The sequence below is a fragment of the Mytilus edulis genome, chromosome 7, assembly GCF_963676685.1.
Source record: "Mytilus edulis chromosome 7, xbMytEdul2.2, whole genome shotgun sequence".
NCBI classification, from domain to species: Eukaryota; Metazoa; Mollusca; class Bivalvia; order Mytilida; family Mytilidae; genus Mytilus; species Mytilus edulis.
In genome coordinates, this window is record NC_092350.1 from 49,223,984 (window position 1) to 49,245,556 (window position 21,573).

Sequence of the window (21,573 nt, forward strand, 5' to 3'; positions counted from 1 at the left end):
TAACATGTCTTAACTTGACTCGGTGATGATCGAATTTATTTTAAGAGTCTATTTTCTGGCCCCGCAAACAGCTAACATTTACAATATAACGTTGCTTAATTCCACTATATACGTCAAAAATAAGACGAAGCGAAAAGGTAGTTCTTTTTTTCTTATTCTTTTTATCGACATATTGAGTATATTATACAAGCATATTTTTAAGCATTTATAGGAACATTCTCATATATTGTTCTATTATATATTTTTCATAATCTTGTCTTACATCAATGTTAACTTTGGTTTTTTTCCATATGCTTTTTTGAATTACTTTGTTACATATGACGTGGCTCTGTACTTATAAATCCCGTCATTGTGTTGTACTTATTCAGGAATATGACAGTTGATATCTATTCATTTTATGTGTTTGAGCTTTTGAGTTTGCCATTTGATGAGGGTTTTTCCGTTTACAATTTTCCTCGAAGTTCGGTATTTTTTTTTTTTTTATTTTTATTTTATATAGTTTGTATCAGTCAGACTTTTTACCTAAACTTACAGCTGAATCATCGACTAATTGAATATAAAATTATTTTATAGAAAGAGTGTACAGGCTTCGTATTCTGTGAATTTTCAAAATAATAATAGACTTTTACAAAAAAACGAACTCGTATGGAAAAAAACTTGCATTGGTTAAATTATTTTTCAAATATAATAGAAGGTTTTCTATCCCAGAGCGCCAAAAGGAACACGCGCTCTGAAAACATTGCTGAAAAAAATACACAAAAAAAAACCAAATTGTATCTGGTCAGTATTTATAGATTTTGTGTTCATGGTTTTATTTCAAGGACTTGTAAACGTTTCTACTTTCTGTTTAAAAAAATGTTTATCATGTGGGTGCAGGGATACAATTAAAAAATAATAATGAAAAAAACGAACATTAAAAATATCGTTTCTAACGACTTATTTGAAAGGTTTCATGATCTGAAAGTAATTTTATGACGTGCTTTGGGAATAAGTTAGTAATTAGATAGTAGCTAAATGTACATGGTTGGATTTCTTCTATACTGACGAATGGAAAGCAATGTTTTGAGAAAATAAGGACAATAGTCAATAGCCTCTACGTTGCTCTGTATCCTTGGGGAATAAGTACGTATTTAGTTATTTATTGTTGATACATACGAAATGATGTAATATCCACTTAAAAGGAAAAAACGGAAACAAGCTCTACCTTACAAGTATTTTAACCATATTAGCGGTCGAAACAATAGTTCATCAACTTTTTACTTTGATTTCTATACAATTTATAAATAAAAACAAAGATACATAAATGTATTACTGATAAGATATTTCGGAGGACAACTGTTGTATGAACATGGTCCTCAACATTTTCATAATTGGTTTCTGCATAAATGTACATTATTCTAAGGGTAAGTTACATTGTTCTCATTTTTTAAAATATACAAGGTACATGTATGTTTTCCTCGAAATCTATCGTTAGAATTCATTTCAATAATCCTAAATGATATGTATACATAGCAATTATTTGATATTATTTCTATCTAAACGAAAAGAGATAAAATTGAGAATGGAAATGGGGAATATGCCAAAGAGACAACAACCCGACCACAGAAAAAAACAACAGCAGAAGGTCACCAACAGGTCTTCAATGTAGCGAGAAATTCCCGCACCCGGAGGCGTCCTTCAGTTGGCCCCTAAACAAATATATGCTACTTCAGTGATAATGAACGCCATACTTATTTCCAAATTGTACACAAGAAACTAAAATTAAAAATGATACAACTTGAAGACTAACAAAGGCCAGAGGCTCCTGACTTGGGACAGGCGAAAAAATGCGGCGGGGTTAAACATGTTTGTGAGATCTCAACCCTCCCCCTATACCTCTAGCCAATTTAGAAAAGTAAACGCATGATAATACGCAAAACATAGAAGCCAAATTATACAGATAAGGGATTCGAAATAAAAAAAAAAACATACGAATTGTTCACAAAAAGTATGCAACTTTAAATATGTTTATAGTATTCTAAAATTAATTATGTCTTGTTTCTTTCAATTTCAAGAAATTTAAGATAATTCTGTGTACATTGTATTAAAGTAGATATCGATCGGGAAATATAATTAAATGTTAGTTAAGTTCGAGGAAGAAAGTATAACGAGCTAGAATTATAATATTTCGTGTTAACATAAAGATCACATATCACAAAAAATAGAAATAAGTGAATGACTCAGTTCCGATGTACAAATGTATTTATAACAACGAAAGTATGTACTTTCGGTAAACACTTGAAACATGTAAAATACCACTTACACAACTGTATAATGAATTACACTACCGACAATGTATCCTTGGGTTTTTCCCTTTTAAGTTCGTACAAATGTCATTGTATTCGAGGTGTCTTCCCGATTGTCCCACTTCTTAAAATTACAGGTAAAAAAGTAATGAAATGTGGGACAATCGTCACTATGTTTTTGTGACAATTGGCAAGTGTAAATGTGGGACAATTGGGACTTGTTTTGATAGGGATTAATTTGTTTCATACAAAAACAATTGCAGCCAATTAAAGGTCACTAATCAATGTAAATATTTCCATGAAAACAAACATGAATTACAAATAATAATATTTACATATTTTCTTCGCACATAATAAGTAAAATTGAAGTATCACCAAACAAGGAATATAATATGAAGTCATAAAATCTTAGTCTAAGATTCCTATTTTATTTATTTTTATTAGCTTTGAATGTAACTGCGAATACTCTTAGATATTTTACAGTACTTAGTGTCTTTGTTGTAGTAATGTACGTCTACGCGTCCACTTTGTGTTTTAGTAAGATGTGTTTCTGTTTGTACCCATCTGATGATATCAGCCTTTATATTAGAAAACAACCGGTTAACCTTCAATTGTGATTCTTGGACAGGCTAATTTGGCAAATTCCAGACAGCAGCTTTGTTATCATAAATATCAATAAAGAAAGTTGTTAGGTTCAGGTGGATCTGACGATGGGTGTTAGTATCCTTCAATAGTGCAGAGAGTGTTGTATGAATATCCTGTCTTCCCTAGTAAAATTGTAAAGACTTAGTCTAGTGGGTACATCTCTCCATCAACAAGTTCATGTAGAGTGAAGAATGTAAATGAGTTTATAGATATCCTTTTTTTTTTAAATTCCATGCATTATTTCTGTATTTATTTTGAAAAAATTACAGAAAAAAAGGAATTAAAATTACGGTATTGACATTGGTTTAATAAATAACGTAACATTGTATACATATATATATTTCATAAATCAGATTTTTTATTTTTTTTCTATCAAAAATGCAGTTTTCTATATATATTGTGCAATAATTAATTCTTTTGTTGATTTAGCAAAACAAACAACAGTTACCTTGTTTATCTAAGAATATTTTAGTTCATAAAATAATGTTGGATAATCAGAAATCTTCATGTGGGACAATCAGAACTCTAAATTTTTTTAAAGTTGGACAATCGGGAAGTAACCGTATACGATATGAGTAAACTAATTTAATGTTTCTTATAGGTATACAATTGACAGGACTGTTTATAATGATTAATGAAGTTCGCTTGTCATGTTTTGGGGATTTTTGTCAGTTTTTCGGAATCCTCTAGTTTTATCCAGTTGAATGCCTTAAAAAAATGCCCATTGACTCCAATTTTTCTATTTATAAATCTTTTACGTGTATAATGATAAGTCAAAAGTCTTATTAAATTTTAATTATCTTTTAATAGTTTTTCAGAACTTAAACTTGTCAATCATAAATGTATGAAAAGTCAATAGAGAATATTTTCCCGCCAAAATTTCAATGACTTATATCTCGAACATACATGTAAGCACATTGACCTATATATTGTTTTTGCTCTTTTGTTTGCTTTGATTTGATTTGATTTTCCTCTGAGTTCAGTATTTTTGTGATTTTACTTTTTATTAATCCGATATCAATATAAACTGGTGTTTTGACAAAGTTAATTATTTTGAAACTGAGAAGTGAACTCCCTTAAGATATTAATACAATGTTGACTGTTGTAGCCCTATTTTTGACATTCTTACTAATTATGCTTGTTTGTTATGTTAAAACATCGTTGTCAATATAGTAGAACTAAATGCGACTGTAATACAAGTTGGTGGATTAGCTAGCTTTAAGACAATGTTTAATCCACCATTTTCTAAATATGTTCTGATATTTAGCTTTTGATTTTGCCATTTGATTGGGGACTTTCCGATTTGAATTTTCCTTGGAGTTGAGTATTTTGGTGATTTTACTTTTCTCTACATTAATATCGATCAGCAGTATTGCTGTGTACAATGTAAATTAATACGTGCTCTTTAAAATAAAACCTCATTTGGATATTTTGAGATCCATAGCGAATGATAAAAAAAATCGTCTGAAAGTCGAACACTAGCTATAAATTTAAGCAAATATAACAAAAATCTGTATAAGGTCAACGTGTTTTGTGAAAATTATAAAAAAAAATTTGATGCCATTTACAGGAGAAGTAGCTAACGCAATCGTTACTAATAGCCGTTATACATGGAGAGAGGCAAAACACAACTGCACTATGATTGGACAAGAGCACTACGTAAATATATCAAGTGGCATTGACGAAGAATTGTGGATAGATGCTAAAGTAACTTATTCTCCATGGATAGAATATTTAGGTACTATATAGATAAATAGAACAAGAGCTGGAATGAGTGCCAATGAGACAACTCGCCATCTAATTCACAATTTGTAAACGGAAAACCATTATAGGTCCAAGTACAGTCTATAACACAGAGCCTTGGCTCACACAGAACAGCAAGGTATAAACGGCCCCAAAATGGCAAGTGTCAAACAATTCAATCGGAATACCAAACGGTCTAATCTATATAAAAAAGAGAGAAACGAAAACTTCCAGTAGATGTATTTTTACTGTTGCTGGAAGTCTTCAATGGTGAAAAAAAAATATAACAAATTAGGACCAAAGCTGCCCAATTGTTATTTTTCAGGTTATGAAAGATGACAAAGAATGTTTAGTTTGCATATGACTGTAGTATTAAGTCTTCATAATAAAAAAACATTTCTATCTTAGGGTGTTATAAAGTTACAAATGAAATTGCTGGAAATCCCGAATATGTTACATCAGGACAACAGATAAAACAGTGTCTGCAAATTTGCACGACATATAATTTCATCGGTCTTCAGGTAAATGATTTGTCATAGTCCGGCCTTTATTGTTTCAACATATTCAAAGATACTACGTTCATCTAAATCAAAAACATCCCGCCATGACAAAGCAAAAGCACATTGTATATTAATTCACTTTAACAATACATTTACTATTGATGCAGATAGATTGGAGTAGCAAGTTCAATCTCAACATACATGTAACATAACGACGATTTACGTAACAGGACTGAAATCGGAAAATATGACCCAACTTGCGACCCCATTTATTTCGAAGCTCGGATAAGTTTTTGGATAAATTTGTTAAGAAATTTCGACTTCCAACTTTTCAATGTTCGACTGTACATGTATTTAAAACATTTTCTTTATATAAGCTTTTAATGCTATTCATATTAAGTGGTGTATGTTTATGTATGGAAAGAATATTATTATTGAAACACTTAATTTATAAATCTATGAATTCTGTCTTCAATTTTTCATAGAAAAATGTGATTTTTTGAAACTTGATAACAAATTATTTTTTATATATTTATAATGAAACTATCAGGTTCTTGGGTTTTTTTTTTTCTTAGTATTTTAAATTTATTTTTTTCATTTTTTTTTAAAGCAAGGACGATGTGCTTGTCTACAACATCATGAACATCATCCGCCAAATAATGGTGATTCTAATCCTGATTGCAAGGCAAAGCAATGCGAGAATGATGACAATGGATTATGTGTAGATACCAATTGTAATGATTTAGAGATTTATGCCGTGTACAGAAAACAAGGTTTTTCATTTAAAAATTCATAAAGAAAAACCGAGCTGAAGTTACATGTATGACGACCAAATGTATAAACATATCTGTATGTAAACTAGTTTTTGTCGAATTTAGTCTATCAATGATAGACCGTTTATTTTCCTGTTTGAATGGTTGTACACTTGTCACTCTATCTCCTAATAACTTGTTGTTCTGTGTGAACCAAGGCTCCGTTTTGATGGTTGTACTCTGACCTTGTATGGTCTACTTTTTTTACAAATTTTGACATGCTGGAGAGTTGTGTCATTGGCACTCATACAACATCTTCTTATATCTAGAACTACATTTTAGCATTTGCATATAATTCCTTGGATATAGTTTTTAGCAGGAATCGATTAAACCTGTTTAGACATCTCATGAACAGTGCCTTGGCTACTCTGCTTACTAGATTACAATCCATAGGTTATTACTTATTTCAATTGGAAGGTTACTTCCACCCACGTCCTTTGATTCTGGTTAATAACTATCTCATTGACAATCGTACCACATCTCCATATGTTATATAGAACTCAGTATTATTATATTCACATTTTGCTAGTGACCTTATACGATATGTTTGGGGTCAGTAAATTTCATATGGGACGAGAGCAAAGGGTCGAACAATGGAAGTTCTTAAACCCAGCTGACTGCCATTTGGGACAGCAGATGTAACAAAATGGATCTTAATACACGTAATACCAAACTGAAAAAACAAATAACTAGCGGAAAAGAGAGTATATCGCTAACATGAGGTGCAAACATCATTACTGGGTATCGACAATTAATGTCACTTCAGTGATGTGAGTATCAAAACGATATTTGGAAGGCCAAACAATTTACCGCAATGCAGGATATACTCTTTAATTTTGAGTCCAAATAGGATAAACGGATCATATAAACTAGAAGGCAAATATTTTACAAACCCATACGCAAACCCATACGAAAAAATATAAACAAGTCCAAATTGAAAACAACGTTCACACATATGATTGCGTTGGATAAAAACTGAAATGTGTATACGAGTGGATGCAAAACAAATTTCTGAGGAGAGTGGTCTAGATACGACACTAACAGCATTTTTCAAAAGAAAAAAAAAGTGAAAATGCATATTAAACAAATTACTACATTTAAGAGTATGTATATAAGTGAGTGTGTTGGATGTATCATTTACAGCTAATCTAAAGTTATAGCAGGGTTAAATTTACTTCTTCAAAATTTCTTATAATCAAAACAGGAAAATGATCAGTACTATTACATGTATTAGATAAACGTCTGGTTAATTTTTAGATAGCAAGTGAAACTGATGTATTAACGAGTGAAACATGTAAAAACGTATTTTTATTTTAGTAATCATGGTATAAACACCTTTTTAGGGAAATAACCATTAATGATAAATTATAAACTTTAGTGCAACATCATCTCAAAATTAAACTCTCCTGATCCCTAAGTGCAACTGGACCTCACCTAGAGTTTAGTGTTTTATAATACATTCATTGTAGTTATTATAAATACATATATTATATAGACAAGGTTTATTTTGTAGTATGGTAGCTAATTAATTTCTATGATGTTAGTCTTTTCTAGAAATGACATACGAGCTGGGAATTGTCTATCAGTAGTTGAGAATGATATCGGTGGAAAAGGAGTAACATCGTACGAGGCCATTCCTTGTGACCGTCATTTATTTCGTGTATGTCAAACAGGTGGGACTATTGTGTATATCCATGCAATATGATTTAGATTTAAAAGTATGCGTTTCTCTTCCGCTAAGTTCGCTTTTTATGCATTCATTTATCCTGATGTTCAAACAAAAGAGAGACATTCGGTAGGTGTAGGGTGAGAAAGGGTATGTAAAATTGTACGCTAGCTATAGCCAAAACTTCACTTTGACATACTATGAATCTGTGTGATCTCGTTCTCTTTAATTGTTATATGTTAATTTACAACTTATGAACGTTAGAATGAGAATATATATTTTAATAAAATGAATAAAAAAAAATTTGTTTGGGGGTACGTTAAATAATTCACTTAAAACTTTAATTATTCTCCATATGGTGGATTTTTTTTCTCCCTCACTCCCTCATTTTTATGATTTCTTCGTAGTGTTTTATGTAATTGAAGTAAACTTGGTGTATCTTTCTTTTCCTGCAATCTAAATGAAGCATATTTGGGTTGTTTGTTCTTCGTCTTTTCTTACTACAAATGTATTTATATTATGGAAAGCTCTGGTTTCAGTCATAAAAAATGTACAAATTATCCCTAAAAAGAATATCTATCAAGTAAAATTTTATTTTGGAACAATTGTGCTCACTTCAGAACCTCTTATATGTGCTTATAATTGCATACAAAAAGAAGAAAAATAATTCCTGGATTTGAGTTATGGAATAAAGTATATGCTAGAAACATAACAAATAGAAATACACTACTACATGTGTATATAATTAAGAATCACAATTTTATGTATTGACCAAATCGCTTTTTCATGAATTTTTCATGGCGTTTTTTCTATTTATAAATTTATAAGTCTTTTTGCGCATTTAGTGGTTGATGTAGCGCAAACAGATATATCTGTATCAACAGGTTAAATCAATTGCACTTCTTCTCTGAAGCACCCATGGCCGGCTTTGACTGTATTAGTATGGTTTCACTTGCGCTTGAATTGTTTTCTCTAACCTGGTTATTATCAAAAACATCTGTAAATCGATATTATCATTCTGTTTCTACATTGTACTTTCTTCCAAATATCTTCTGTTATTCTATTTTCCGAGAAAAACTGGAGGCTCTAAAGAGCCTGTTTAGCTCATATATGTTCATCTTTAACAATGGACACTCATCAACTTGAATATAATCTATTAATTTATCTTGTATTGGTGGTATTTTATGTTTAGTTTTTCTGTATCTTATATAGGGACATAAGGCATCCAAACCTCAATCAATCTATCTTATATAGTGTTGTACCAAAACAGTGAAACGTCTAAAAATCGTCATTTAGGGACAATAACTCATGTAAGAGAAAACTGACTATTTAATCGATGTTGACCTATTTGCAATTTTTTTCTTCCTGGTCATTTTTGGGACCAGGTGTGCTTAAATGGGGCAAATACTCAAAAAAAAAAAAAATGCTACTTTGCAACTCTAAAATATAGTTTTAAAATCTTGTGTTTAGTTATATCTTTGCGTATTTCTGTTTATTCTGAGTAATCTGTTCCTTTTCATTCATACTTTGGTGGATAGTTGTCTCATTGGCAACCATACCCTATTATGTTTATCTCCTTATTTTATATCATCTAAAAATTTTAGCAATCACTGTTTTAATCTTCAGTTTTATAAATATTGATACAGGTCACAAAATTAATGTGCCCACAGCGGGAAATAATAAATATGTATGGTCAAAGGCCTTTGGTACTTGTTCTAGCGGAACACTAGCAAGATATTCAGTGGTTTTAAACCAGACAATACATTTAAGATCAGGTGAACATTATTGGCTTGGAAATATAAGAAGACCAACTTTTCACTTTTACTCAGGTAAGTAAATAAGCTTACGTAAGTTTCATGTTTGCTAATAGTTAAATCATTGTGCATTCTGGTGCTTGTATGTCCAGATTTAACAAAAAAATATTGTTTTTTTATATCTTTTGCGAAAATAAGTTTAATAAAATAAGATATTTAATGCAAAAAATAACTCAATTGTGTGGAGAAATCAGTCTATTATTGGGAGATGTTGCCAGTCCAGACGATGTGTTTGTACGCAACTACAGTTGGGTGCAGACCAAGCATTACATGTAAACGGGCCTAAAAAGTTAACGCGGCGTTTACTCGCGTGCACTTCATGTAAACGCCGCGTTAACTCTGCGTTAACTCAGAAATTTAAGTAGACATAAATAGTAAACGGGCGTTTACTTTCGCGTTTACCTCCGCGTTAACGCGAAAACCGCGCGTCTTCTAATTTTGTAAAGAGTAAACGGGCGTTTACTTTCGCGTTTACTTCGCGTTAACGCGAAAAAGGCGTGTCTTCTATTTTTGTAAAAAAAAAAGTAAACGCCCGTTTACTGTTTGTAGTAAACGCGCGTTAACGCAGATTGACCTCGTATCCTGGATACACTGACCTAATATATCACATGATAAGGTACATCAAAATATCCATCTGTCCATTTTCGATCAACACATTGACGATTGCATTTAATGAAATGACACCTATTTAATTAATTTATTGAAAATTAATCATTGCATATAAGAACAAAATGGAAATTCGTCCTGGAGCTGTAAAACCATTCGTGAGAGGATATTAAGTATATTAAGAAGATCTGGCAAAAACATACTGAAGTTAGAGATGAGTTGATACGATCAGATAATGTTCAAGTTTCTAGACAGGGGATAAGTGCATTTCTACGACGTTTCCGTCAGAGTGGATCTGTTACTGACTTTAAAGTAAACACTAGACAGAAAATGTTAGAGGAAGTACATCTAGAATTTATTGACGAAACAATTCGTAATGATCTAGAAATATCCGCTAGATAAATGTTTATATTTCTAATAAAAAGTGTTTTTGAATGTTAAGGTTCAAAACACATATACGTAAAATATTAAGTCATTTTAACAACATAAATAAATGTACAAATGCACACGACGATTATTTTATAAGATACACAATTAGTTAACGCGAAAAGTAAACGCGCGTTTACTTTCAAGTGCACGTAAAAATACAATTGAGAAATCTGTAGTAAACGCCCGTTTACTTTTACGTGCACGTAAAATTAAACTTGTGAAATCTGAAGTAAACGGCCGTTTACTACTGACTAAACGGACACAAAGTAAACGCGCGTTTACTCGAGTAGACATTAGAAATTTCCATTTTGACCGCGTTAACGTTAATGAAGTAAACGGGCGTTTACTAGTAAACGCGAAATTTAAAGTTAACTAACGAAATATGTGCACGCCGCGTTAACTTGCGTTTACTTTATGTAATGCTTGGTCTGCACCCAACTGTATGTAGATTCAGATATATTTGCTTGCATTTATTTTTGAATTGTTGAGTAGCGGCCAAAAATGCAATTATTGCGATTTCAGGAAAATGTTTTACATGCAACAATTACGTTTGATTCTTTCTATTGGGTTTTAAAAGCTTTATTTTTTCGCCGTTTTTAAAAAAAAGTATAACTGCTTTTATATGCAACAGACGCCGTGTTCTAGCTTACAGAAGTTCAAATTGAGCGAATTCAGTTAAGCGTGTCAATACCATCTAGTCAACAGCTACATTTAGCACTCAGTAACGTATTGAATAGACGTTTTAATTTATATTTGTTCGCGATGATAAGAACATATTTCATCCAACAACTACCACTTACTTAAAACGTGTGTTCTAACTCGTGCAGAGTATGACCTTTACTGACTTTGACTATTCTGTTGAGGTCCCTTTTGAACGTACAGCTCTTATGAGGATTTATACGTTTTATATATCCCCTGGCTTTCAAATCTATGTATTTTTGGCGTGTCTGATGAAAAGCGCTTCGAACCCACGAAATTTATAAAGTTTTATTTTTTCTTTCTGAAACTCATTTACTGTTTCAAACAAACCATTATACTAAAATAACGTACGAGGGTATTTATAAATGTAGCAATATGATTTTCGTTCATGTCATGGATGCTCCCATTCTAATGGTAATATATATCGTAGTACGATATTGCCAAAAAAAGTAACACTCATTTTTATTTTATTGAAGAAAAAAAATCCAAGAAATTTGATTGTAATCGTTTTGCTGCAACGGGTTGGTAATAAGTAAGAGTGATAGAAATAGCCGACGTCAGTCAACAAATCATTATAATACTTTGTTGACGACAGACAGGGAAATATAATTAATAAAGGAAAGCTGAATTTTAATCTGATATGAAACAATAATTATTCAAGAATGAAATTAACTTTTCTTTTTCACCGTTTCAAAGAACCTGAACCGGAACTGAAATATTGTGGTTCTGCAAAAATCACTAGCATTGGTAGACTGAAGAGATCTGTTGCAAAATGCGACACACGTTTACGGGCACTATGCTTAAATCGGCAGGAATATCATGATTCAAATCCCGATAAAGGTACTTTTATTATTTGATATTATATTCGGCAAAAGCTGCCATAAAACAGCAAACAAACAAACAACGACAGTACATACATCTATTAAAAAATTGGAAAAAATGAAAATCAACAATTTAAAAAACTTTTATAACAGACCAGTTTGGCAAAAATAATCAGCAATTTAAAAAAAACATTGAACAGATAACTAAACATGATGAATCAAATAACACATAGAAGAAATTAAGTGTTACTATAAGACGTGTCACGGTATCCCAAATTCATGTATTTGGTTTTGATGTTATGTTTGTTATTCTCATCGGATTTTGTCTGATGCTTAGTCCGTTTCTGTGTGTGTTACATTTTAATGTTGTGTCGTTGTTCTCCTCTTATACTTAATGTGTTTCCCTCAGTTTTAGTTTGTTACCCCTATTTTGTTTTTTGTCCATCGATTTACGAGTTTTGAACAGCGGTATACTACTGTTGCCTTTATATAGCGCTCGAGGAAAATATAAACATGGGCAATTTAAGATTTGTCTGGTTGAGAATGAGTGGCTAGTGGTACCTATCATTTCAGCTATATGTTATTGTAGAATATTATACTTCATGTCAAAATGTCAAATTTTGATTGGTTAGTATCAAGAAATAATTTACTCTACCTCCATGGCAAATACTCTGTTCCTGTTCAAGGAGACGCTAAGTCACTTGTGTGCTCTATTACAGACGAAAAATTATTAATATGTACAAAACCTCATAGTTTTTTTAACCGGATTTTTGTGACAAAAATGTCGGTTATTGATTTGGGGATGTACGGCGGGCGGCCGGCCGGGCGGACGGGCGGGCGGGCGGCAATTAAATGTTGTCCGTGCATTAACTCATGAACCGTTCAATCAAAGCTTTTAAAATTTTAATATGTTGTTACTGACAACGAAATGAAGGTCAAGTTCAATAATGGCGATTTTGACTTTTACCGTTCAGGAGTTATGGTTCTTGAAAGATTGAAAACTGAAGTTTCCAGTCGTGTCCGTGCATTTACGCATGAACTGTTCTACTAAAGCTTCCCAAATTTTAATATGTTGTTATTGATGACAAAATGGAGGTCATGTTTAATAATGACGATTTTGACTTTTACCGTTCAGGAGTAATGGTTCTTGAAAGATTGAAAAATGGAGTTTCCAGTCGTGTCCGTGCATTTACGCATGAACTGTTCTACTAAAGCTTCCCAAATTTTTTATGTTGTTACTGATGACAAAATATAGGTCAAGTTCAATAAAGACGATTTTGACTTTTACCGTTCAGGAGTTATGGTTCTTGAAAGATTGAAAAATGGTGTTTCCAGTCGTGTCCATGCATTTTCTCATGAACCATTCAACCAAAGCTTTTGAAATTTTTATATGTTGTTACTGATGGCAAAATAGAGGTCAAGTTTAATAATGACGATTTTGACTTTTACCGTTCAGGAGTTATGGTTCTTGAAAGATTGTAAAATGGCGTTTCCATTCACGTTGTTGCATTTACTCATGAACCATTCAAACTAAACTTTTCAAATTTTAATATGTTGATACTGATGACAAAATGGAGGTCAAATTTGATATTGACGATTTTCACTTTCACCATTCATCAGTAATGGTTCTTGTGATATTGCCAGGACACAAATAAATATTAATAAATACGGTTTGCTGTCGTTGTGACAGCCTCTTGTTTTACTTTGAATTCGAAATTTAATAGACAGTAACAAAAGAACATTAAATATAATAAATTAAATAACACATATTTGAGAGGGTGATAAAGCCGACTGTTTCTTTTCGAAAAGACATTGCCAACCTCGGCTTTGTCTCATGTTAACAATGTATTCTCGGGTAACTAATCTACTCCATCACCTATCAGCTATGTGATTTTCATATACTGTATTCCTTTCTCTAAAGTTCATAAAATTTCCTTCATTTGCAACTGAACAAAACTTTTTCGAAAAAAAAAGTAATTTACATGCTAACTAAGGATATACATTTACAGATAGTCCTGGCTTGAATGTTGTTATTACAGTAGTAGTTGTGTTAGCAGTTTCTGTCGTACTGAGTGTAATCGTTTGGCGTGTGAGGCAAGTACACATAATTCGCATTAATCTATGCAGAAATACGGATAATTTCGGCCTATTAACCGATGTCATGGTACAATATAATTGATATGATAGACTAATTAGTAGTGATCATGATCGCATACCCCTCGGCCCACCTAGACGTCCAACACTAGAAAAATTGCCACCCATTTAACATGTTTGTGATACATTGTAATAAAAAAAGTTGACCTTTTTCAGTTTTTGGGAAATTCAACAATTTTCATAATAACCAGTTTTTGATTCCGGAATTTATAAATTTTCGACGGTTTAACGGCTCTGAGGAAGAACATTCTGGTACTCGGTCTAGTAAGAGCAACGTCAAAAATCAAAATAAAGCTTTCAAAAGGTAGGATTTTTGGGATAGTTAACTGTTTCAAGTTTCCAATACACGACAAAATCTTCAGGTAACAATACACTTCCTCCAAATGGCATCAATTATATATTTGATTTTACTTATTTTTGTTGATTTTACCTGACCAAAAACTAAGATGTCCAACATTAGAGACGGTACTAGTTGAAAAATTATAAAATTCTGAGACGAAATTCTGTAATATGAAAAAAAGGCTCCGAGATACTATATATAATGTATGAAGGAAAAACTTTCAGACGTAATTTGAAAATAGTCAGACAAAAATACAAGGATTTATAATTTATCTCGTCAATATTTCACGTTTTAAATAATAGGTGCCGCTCAAAAATATTATTCATTGTTTAAGGATTTCTTCTTATAAACTCATCCGTTTATTTTAAATGTGGAGCTCCTCATTTAAAAATGAAAGAGATCTGATAGCAGGGCGACCAATTACTGTTCAAATGTGACGAGGACTTCTGTAGGAATGATCATTTGTTTTCATCTGTTCCTACGCAGGCTTGTCTTTACCCGTTTAGTGTTTATAAACATGGAATGCAAATGAATGGTATCTTTCGTACACCAATAATTCCTGCATTTTGTGTTGCAGTCTAATCATTTTAATCTTGTCTTGGGTTAAGGTAACAGGTACGTAAATGGCTTGTCCTGTGATTGTTAAAAGAAATTGCATGCACGTAGAACTTATTAAAAGAAAATAAAAAATCGAAAAATTTAAGTTGGTCACCGATCTAATTTCCGAGTTCCAGACATCTGAAGATGGTAAGGAAACAACATAAAGTACATAGTCATAACGTCAAATTTAAACAAAAAATTAGAAATTTCAAGTTTTAGTTCATCTGCAGTTTAAACCAATCCTACGATTTTTTTTATAAAAATCAAATGTTTTTAAGGTATTATTTTCCTTTATTTTGATATATAATTTTCATGGGGTTACCGAACTCCCTTTTTATAAAGCAGCCGTTGAAAGCGTGTTGCTGACGGGAAAAGAGAGAAAACCCACGACGTCGCCGAAAGGATTACGCAACGTCAAGGCTAATACAACGACTTATATTATTCATTATAATTTATTTGGCTATTCAAATGCGCTATAGAGCATGTCATCCTGTCTGTAAAAGGATATTGAATACCTCTTATTTAAAAAAAAAAAGAATCTCCGAATGACGATATACATTCAATGTTCACATTTTCGACCACAATTTTACTGCTTCACAATAAGGAAGGCAAAATATACCGCACAACGGTAAATTGAACCTAATAAGCCGAAAACATACTAAATGGGGAAATATTTCCGTGGGGCACAGATGATGCTCCTGCTTGCATATAATGTTACTGAAGTTTGAGAACAGCAATCAATTTTGGACGGTACGACGGACGAACAAGCGTTAAACTTAATGTCCCCTCTGCTACGACAGGTGCATAAAGAAAAATACAACAGTACACTTTTATTCCCCCGATAGTTGCAGGGGGTCATGCATATGAAATATTTAAAATAATGTTCCAAAGGCACGAGAACACAACACAAACATGAACACATACTTCGATCCAAATAGCACTGGTCGTTTGCAAACTTGTGTTTAATATGACACAAAAGGAAATGTGGGACAAATGTAAATTATAGGCAAGAGACAAACAAAAAGAATGTTTCAAATTTTGTTGAATATTATCCTTACTTTTTGTTGTATATAAATTCCAACTTATTCATCTTTTGTTTGTGTTTTTTTTTTTTTATTCAGCTTCGCCGCGGTTGACAATGTTTTCTCGGGGTACCAATCTGATCTATCCCCCATTCAGCAATGTGTTGTTTTTAATTGTTCATCATGGACTTTGAACACACATTGTACGACGTTCAGATAAATGTATCCGGTCTAGACTTTGTGAGCTGTAATGATCAAGCTAACAATGTACTGAATAGAAAAGCTGCATGCAGCGATTGGAAATCGGCAACAGCATTATTTACCTCGTAATTTATGCCAACAAAATTCCTGTTCATACTTTATAATTTTTTAAGTTTTGCGAAAATTGAGAAGAAATACGTATAGCAAAAATTAAAACTATATTAATTTTTTTTTTATAGCAGCATTTGCACATGTATACAAACAGTATCAACTGAAATCGAAATAACTAGTTCCGAAATTTGGCGCATTTTAAAATGAATTGATTGATGCACGCAGACTTTTTTTTTAATCTTCAGTATAATATATGTACTTTGCTAATTATTTTATTTGTGAAGTGGCGGTAAAGAGTAATTTTCAGTCAGCGGATCTCTATTTTTCCCTTGCCGCTTTTTCATGTTGGAAAGCTTGTAGTGAAAAGCAACGTGTAACATTTATTTTTAATGTTCGTTCATTTTGAAAGACAGTTTTATTCCCGTTTGTACGTGCGTAAGGCCTCATCCCCATTCCGATTCTCGTTCATGTGTATTGTCCCTTTCTCTTGCTTACCCGTCTGAAGTAATTTCCGACATTATACTAGTATTTCACAAATTTCATGTCACACAGGCAGCAATTAAACTATTTTGCTTTTCAATAACTTTAACTATAAATTATTTTTTTTAAATATTACTTTCATTTTCAAATTCTATATATATAGACCATATCGCGGACGTGAAAGAAAGCACTGTAAAGAAAGGTTTATGTAATTATATTGTGATGAGAAAAAATAAGGGTCATATTACAGTCATAACAGGAATATCAAATCAAGAATATAAGTATTAATCTCTTTTTTTGTGTCGATGCGTCCTAGCATTATATACAGTTACCCCAAAGTATAAACAAAATACTTCCGAGACCCATTCTTTGTACTTTAAACAGTTTTATAGAACTTGAAGTTGGTCAACGAGTACGGAACAAGTACACCAACTCTCCGGCCATCACGACACATGCCAAGTTTCTTTCATTTTCATTGGAAGCACTATTTAACTGTTACAAGATATTTTATTTTACATTTTTCATTTTTTGCTACATATTGATGAGATGCATTCAATACTCTTCCACCAAATTGACCATTATTCCGACGAAGCGGAATATATTCCAACTTCTTGAAAATAGTTTTTCTGGTGTACGGGAGATAACTCCATAGCAACAAACGTCGATTTTCCCGTTTTCCGCTAGAGGCGTTCATTTACGTACCTCTCACCTTAATTGACGTATTTCCAGCTCTTAGAATGAAAACATAGGTATAATTTCTCTTGTAAAATTAATTTATGTTTTTCCTTGAGATGTCAATATTTATGCTTTAACATTTGTCGTTCATTTCCTTTTATAATAGATTGAAAAAGAAACTGTTAAGTCTAGACCAACATCACAATACTTCCGAAGATGGCCACGTGTATACTGAAATCAACGAAGCTTCCGAATGTTCGAAACGACCATCCGAAATAGCTAATGAACAGTTTACGTATGATCACCTTAATCATTCCCAAAATGTTACCAATAAAGCATCCGGAAATATTTATGACACCACAACTGATGTACCTGCGAGATATTGCGACCAGTCATATACAGTTAAATCCAGTTATGATAAAATTAATATATCCAAAGGCATGCATGGACATTTTCAAAATCAACCTCAAAATGAATATGACACTGTGCGACTTATTGAAAAGTATGACGAAGATAATTATCATCATCTTGATAGAAATAAGGGGAAAGTAACCACAAACGTTGCTACTGGTTACAGTGAGACCAGCTTTGTTAACTAATTTCAATCATTTGTCATCAATTAAAATATTGTTAGCTAACTTGTTATTTAAATGTTATCCGAATGAGACAATGACATTATCTTTTATTTCTCTACAAACCAAATTCTATTGACATAGAGACACACGCAATACATATTTCATAATGCATATGTACACACATACAAACTAATACACAAGTAATATATAGGAGCAATTACAGATATTACAGTAGATGCCAACACGGTAAAGTACATGTAAACAAGAAGATGTGGTATTTTTTCCAATTTGACATCACTCCACAGGAAACCAAATAACACAGAACTTAATAACTATAGGTCACAGTACGGCCTTGAACAATGATCAAAGCCCATACCGCATAGTTATGGTTTAAGTACATGGTTTACCGAACGAGCCCCCATTAATATAAATCAATCTTATAAAGTTACATCAATCAGTTGTTTAAATCATAGAGACTTTGACGGTGAATCAGTTCAATAAATAAGAGCCACAATGGTCTTAATTTTGCCGTAATTTTTTTTTTATATCATGTGCAGCATGTGTAAAATCCTATGATTAAGATATTGTAGTATATGCCTGTCCAAAATTGGGAGCTTGTAATTCAGTGGTTAAAGTATGTTGCTGTCTTACATAGAAAAAATGTTGTTTGAGTGTCAATAAGACAACCCTCCATCAAAGTCAAAATTTGTAAAAGTAAACCATTATAGGTCAAAGTAATTTCTTCAATACGGAACCTTGACACACTCCTAATAGTAAGCTATAAAGGGGTTCAAAATAAATTGTCGTCAAACCATTCAAACAGGCAAACGAACAGTCTAATCCATATAAAAAACGAGAAGCGAGAAACAAACCACATAACGACACCAATTGAGCATCTGATTCTTGACTTGGGACAGTTCCAAACATTTGCAGCGGGTTTCATCGTTTGAATGGTACGAATTGACCCTTATTCGAAACAAAAGTGTAACATCACAACATAGAAGTACATTAATTAGGCCACTAGGTTTCTTGTTTGATTTGTTTTACATTTGTGATTTCGGGGTCTTTTATTGCTAACTTTGCGATATGTGTTTCACTCATAGTTGATGGCCTTACGGTGACCTATAGGAGTTATTTTCTGTGTAATTTGGTCTCTTGTAGAGAGTTATCTCTTTTGCAATCATACCACATCTTATTTTCTTAATTTTGATATACTAGTTCCTCCTTAATTATATCTGCTGGTTTGGTTTTTTTTTTTACATTTTTCGCAACTTCAATAGTTAGATATATCAGCCCGACTAACCGTTTTTATGCATTTAGAATGCATATTTCTTTCTGATAAACATTGGTCTATTATTACTTAATTACAATTTCACTGAAAAAGTACAATCACCAAAATACTGAACTCCGAGGAAAATTCAATACGTAAAGTACGTAAAAAAATGCAAAAATCAAAAACTCAAATATATCAAACGAATGGATAACAACTCTCATATTCCTGACTTGGTACAGGCATTTTCTTATGTAGAAAATGGTTGGTTGAACCTTTTTTTTAGCTAGATTAACCTCTCACTTGTTTGACAGTCGTATCAAATTCCATTATATTGACACCTATGCGTGAACAAAACAAAAAGAAATAATAGGTGGAAATGTCAAAATTAGGGGTACAGCAATCAACATACGTAATTCCTTGAATCATGTTTCTCAACGGAAAAGATCAGTCAATTTCTCACGCCTTTATGCCGTCGTTTATCCGATAGAAGGCGTGCTGCATCCCTGTTCTATTAAAACTTTGCAGCACCTTTATAATCGGGTCAACAGAATAGATTTTAACTTCCCAAATATTTTGTGCAGTATAAAATCAAACATTTTACCCGTTTGCTCAACATGACTTGGAAATGACGATGCATATATGTTTATCACATGGTAATGGAAGTTACATAACATATTCGTTTGAAACTGTATCCTGGAATTGCCCTATTGTGTTATAATCTAATCACTATAAAAACAAACAAATATGTAACAAAGAAGCAAACAAAGGCATGTATCAAATTTAACAACCTCATTCATTGCTTTTCATTATACGATTTGATCTATTCATGTTAAATCCACCCATAAAGGATTAAACGGTTTAAAGTACTGGGACCGAATCCTTATCATGATAGGCACCTGGTTGGGTTACTATTAACTCTGATGTAGAATCAATCGTTTGACGTACATCCGTTGATTAGCATATCAACGTTACACAGGTATATATATATATAAAGAAAATGTCGTTCTGAAGTATGAACAGAATATAGTATATAGTATGTGAAGGCATATCATCTGCAGAATCTAAGTTCAAAGTTTCCCTTGACCCGCTTGTGTTTGTCAATTTGTTTTTTTGTGAATTTCTTCTTAAAAAAAAGCCACGTCATTATGTATCAGAGAAATACAAAACGGCGTATAGAAAAAAAACATTGCAAAATGAAAGACAAGAATACGAAAATTACCATAGAACAATAACACAATGACAGGATGTTTAAGTACAGAGCCACGTCATATGTATCAAAGGAACACAAAGAGTCATATAGACAAGGCACATTACTATAAATGAAAATTAAGAATACAAAAATAATAAAACAATAACACAATGTCGGGATGCATGAGTACAGAGTCACGTCAAATGGATATCCCCAAAAACAGAAGTGAACCTTCCTCATTCGGTGGTTTGTTTCTATATATTTCTATGCACTTTGATCGGTTGTTGTCTCTATGACACAATCCTCGTTTCTATTCTCAATGGTATGTATCACTTATATCACTCAAAAATCACACGACGTTCTTGAAGTAGGGACTTTTCATTTTAACCAAGTTATATCATACTTATATTTATACAGTAAAAACTCACCTACATTTGCAGGAAGTTTTTCTTGTTTTCCAGTTATGGTTTTGTCTAGTAATTATTCACGAAGTACAGGTACAAAGTGTAATATCTAATTCCTACAGATACTTAATTTCAATATAAAAATGCGGAGATGTGATATGATAACCAATTATAAAAAATTATAGGCAGACTTTAACAATGAAAAACACAATATTTCATAGCGGCTATAAAAGGCCCCGACATAAAAAAAAATGTCACAAGTCGATTGAGAAAACAAACGACCTACTTTAAATAATGTTTTTAACGACAAACAGATATGACCGACATGAACCGACTACAACCACTTAGGCAGCAACCATTTGATTTCCTGGGGGGGGGGGGGGGGGGGGGGGGGCTATGGTTTTTTTTTCTGTACAAACTTTTTTTTTCGACTGCGATGAAAAACAATCTCTTTTTTTTTGCGACAAGTCGAAAACAATTTTTTTCTTTCAATTTTAGCATTACATGTAGTCGCAGCTGAGGATGAAAC

The 21,573-nt window shown here is 32.4% G+C and overlaps 1 protein-coding gene across 1 annotated transcript; it reads left to right on the top strand.

Moving 5' to 3' along the window:
• The first annotated feature begins 1,274 nt into the window (after positions 1 to 1,274).
• LOC139481687 (uncharacterized) lies at positions 1,275 to 18,241 on the top strand. Its single transcript, XM_071265151.1, has 9 exons — positions 1,275 to 1,403; positions 4,501 to 4,668; positions 5,082 to 5,194; positions 5,784 to 5,946; positions 7,530 to 7,658; positions 9,298 to 9,480; positions 11,896 to 12,039; positions 14,030 to 14,114; positions 17,770 to 18,241. The coding sequence occupies exons 1-9, from the start codon at positions 1,343 to 1,345 to the stop codon at positions 18,200 to 18,202; spliced, it is 1,479 nt and encodes a 492-aa protein (XP_071121252.1). The 5' UTR covers positions 1,275 to 1,342; the 3' UTR covers positions 18,203 to 18,241.
• Positions 18,242 to 21,573: the final 3,332 nt, after the last annotated feature.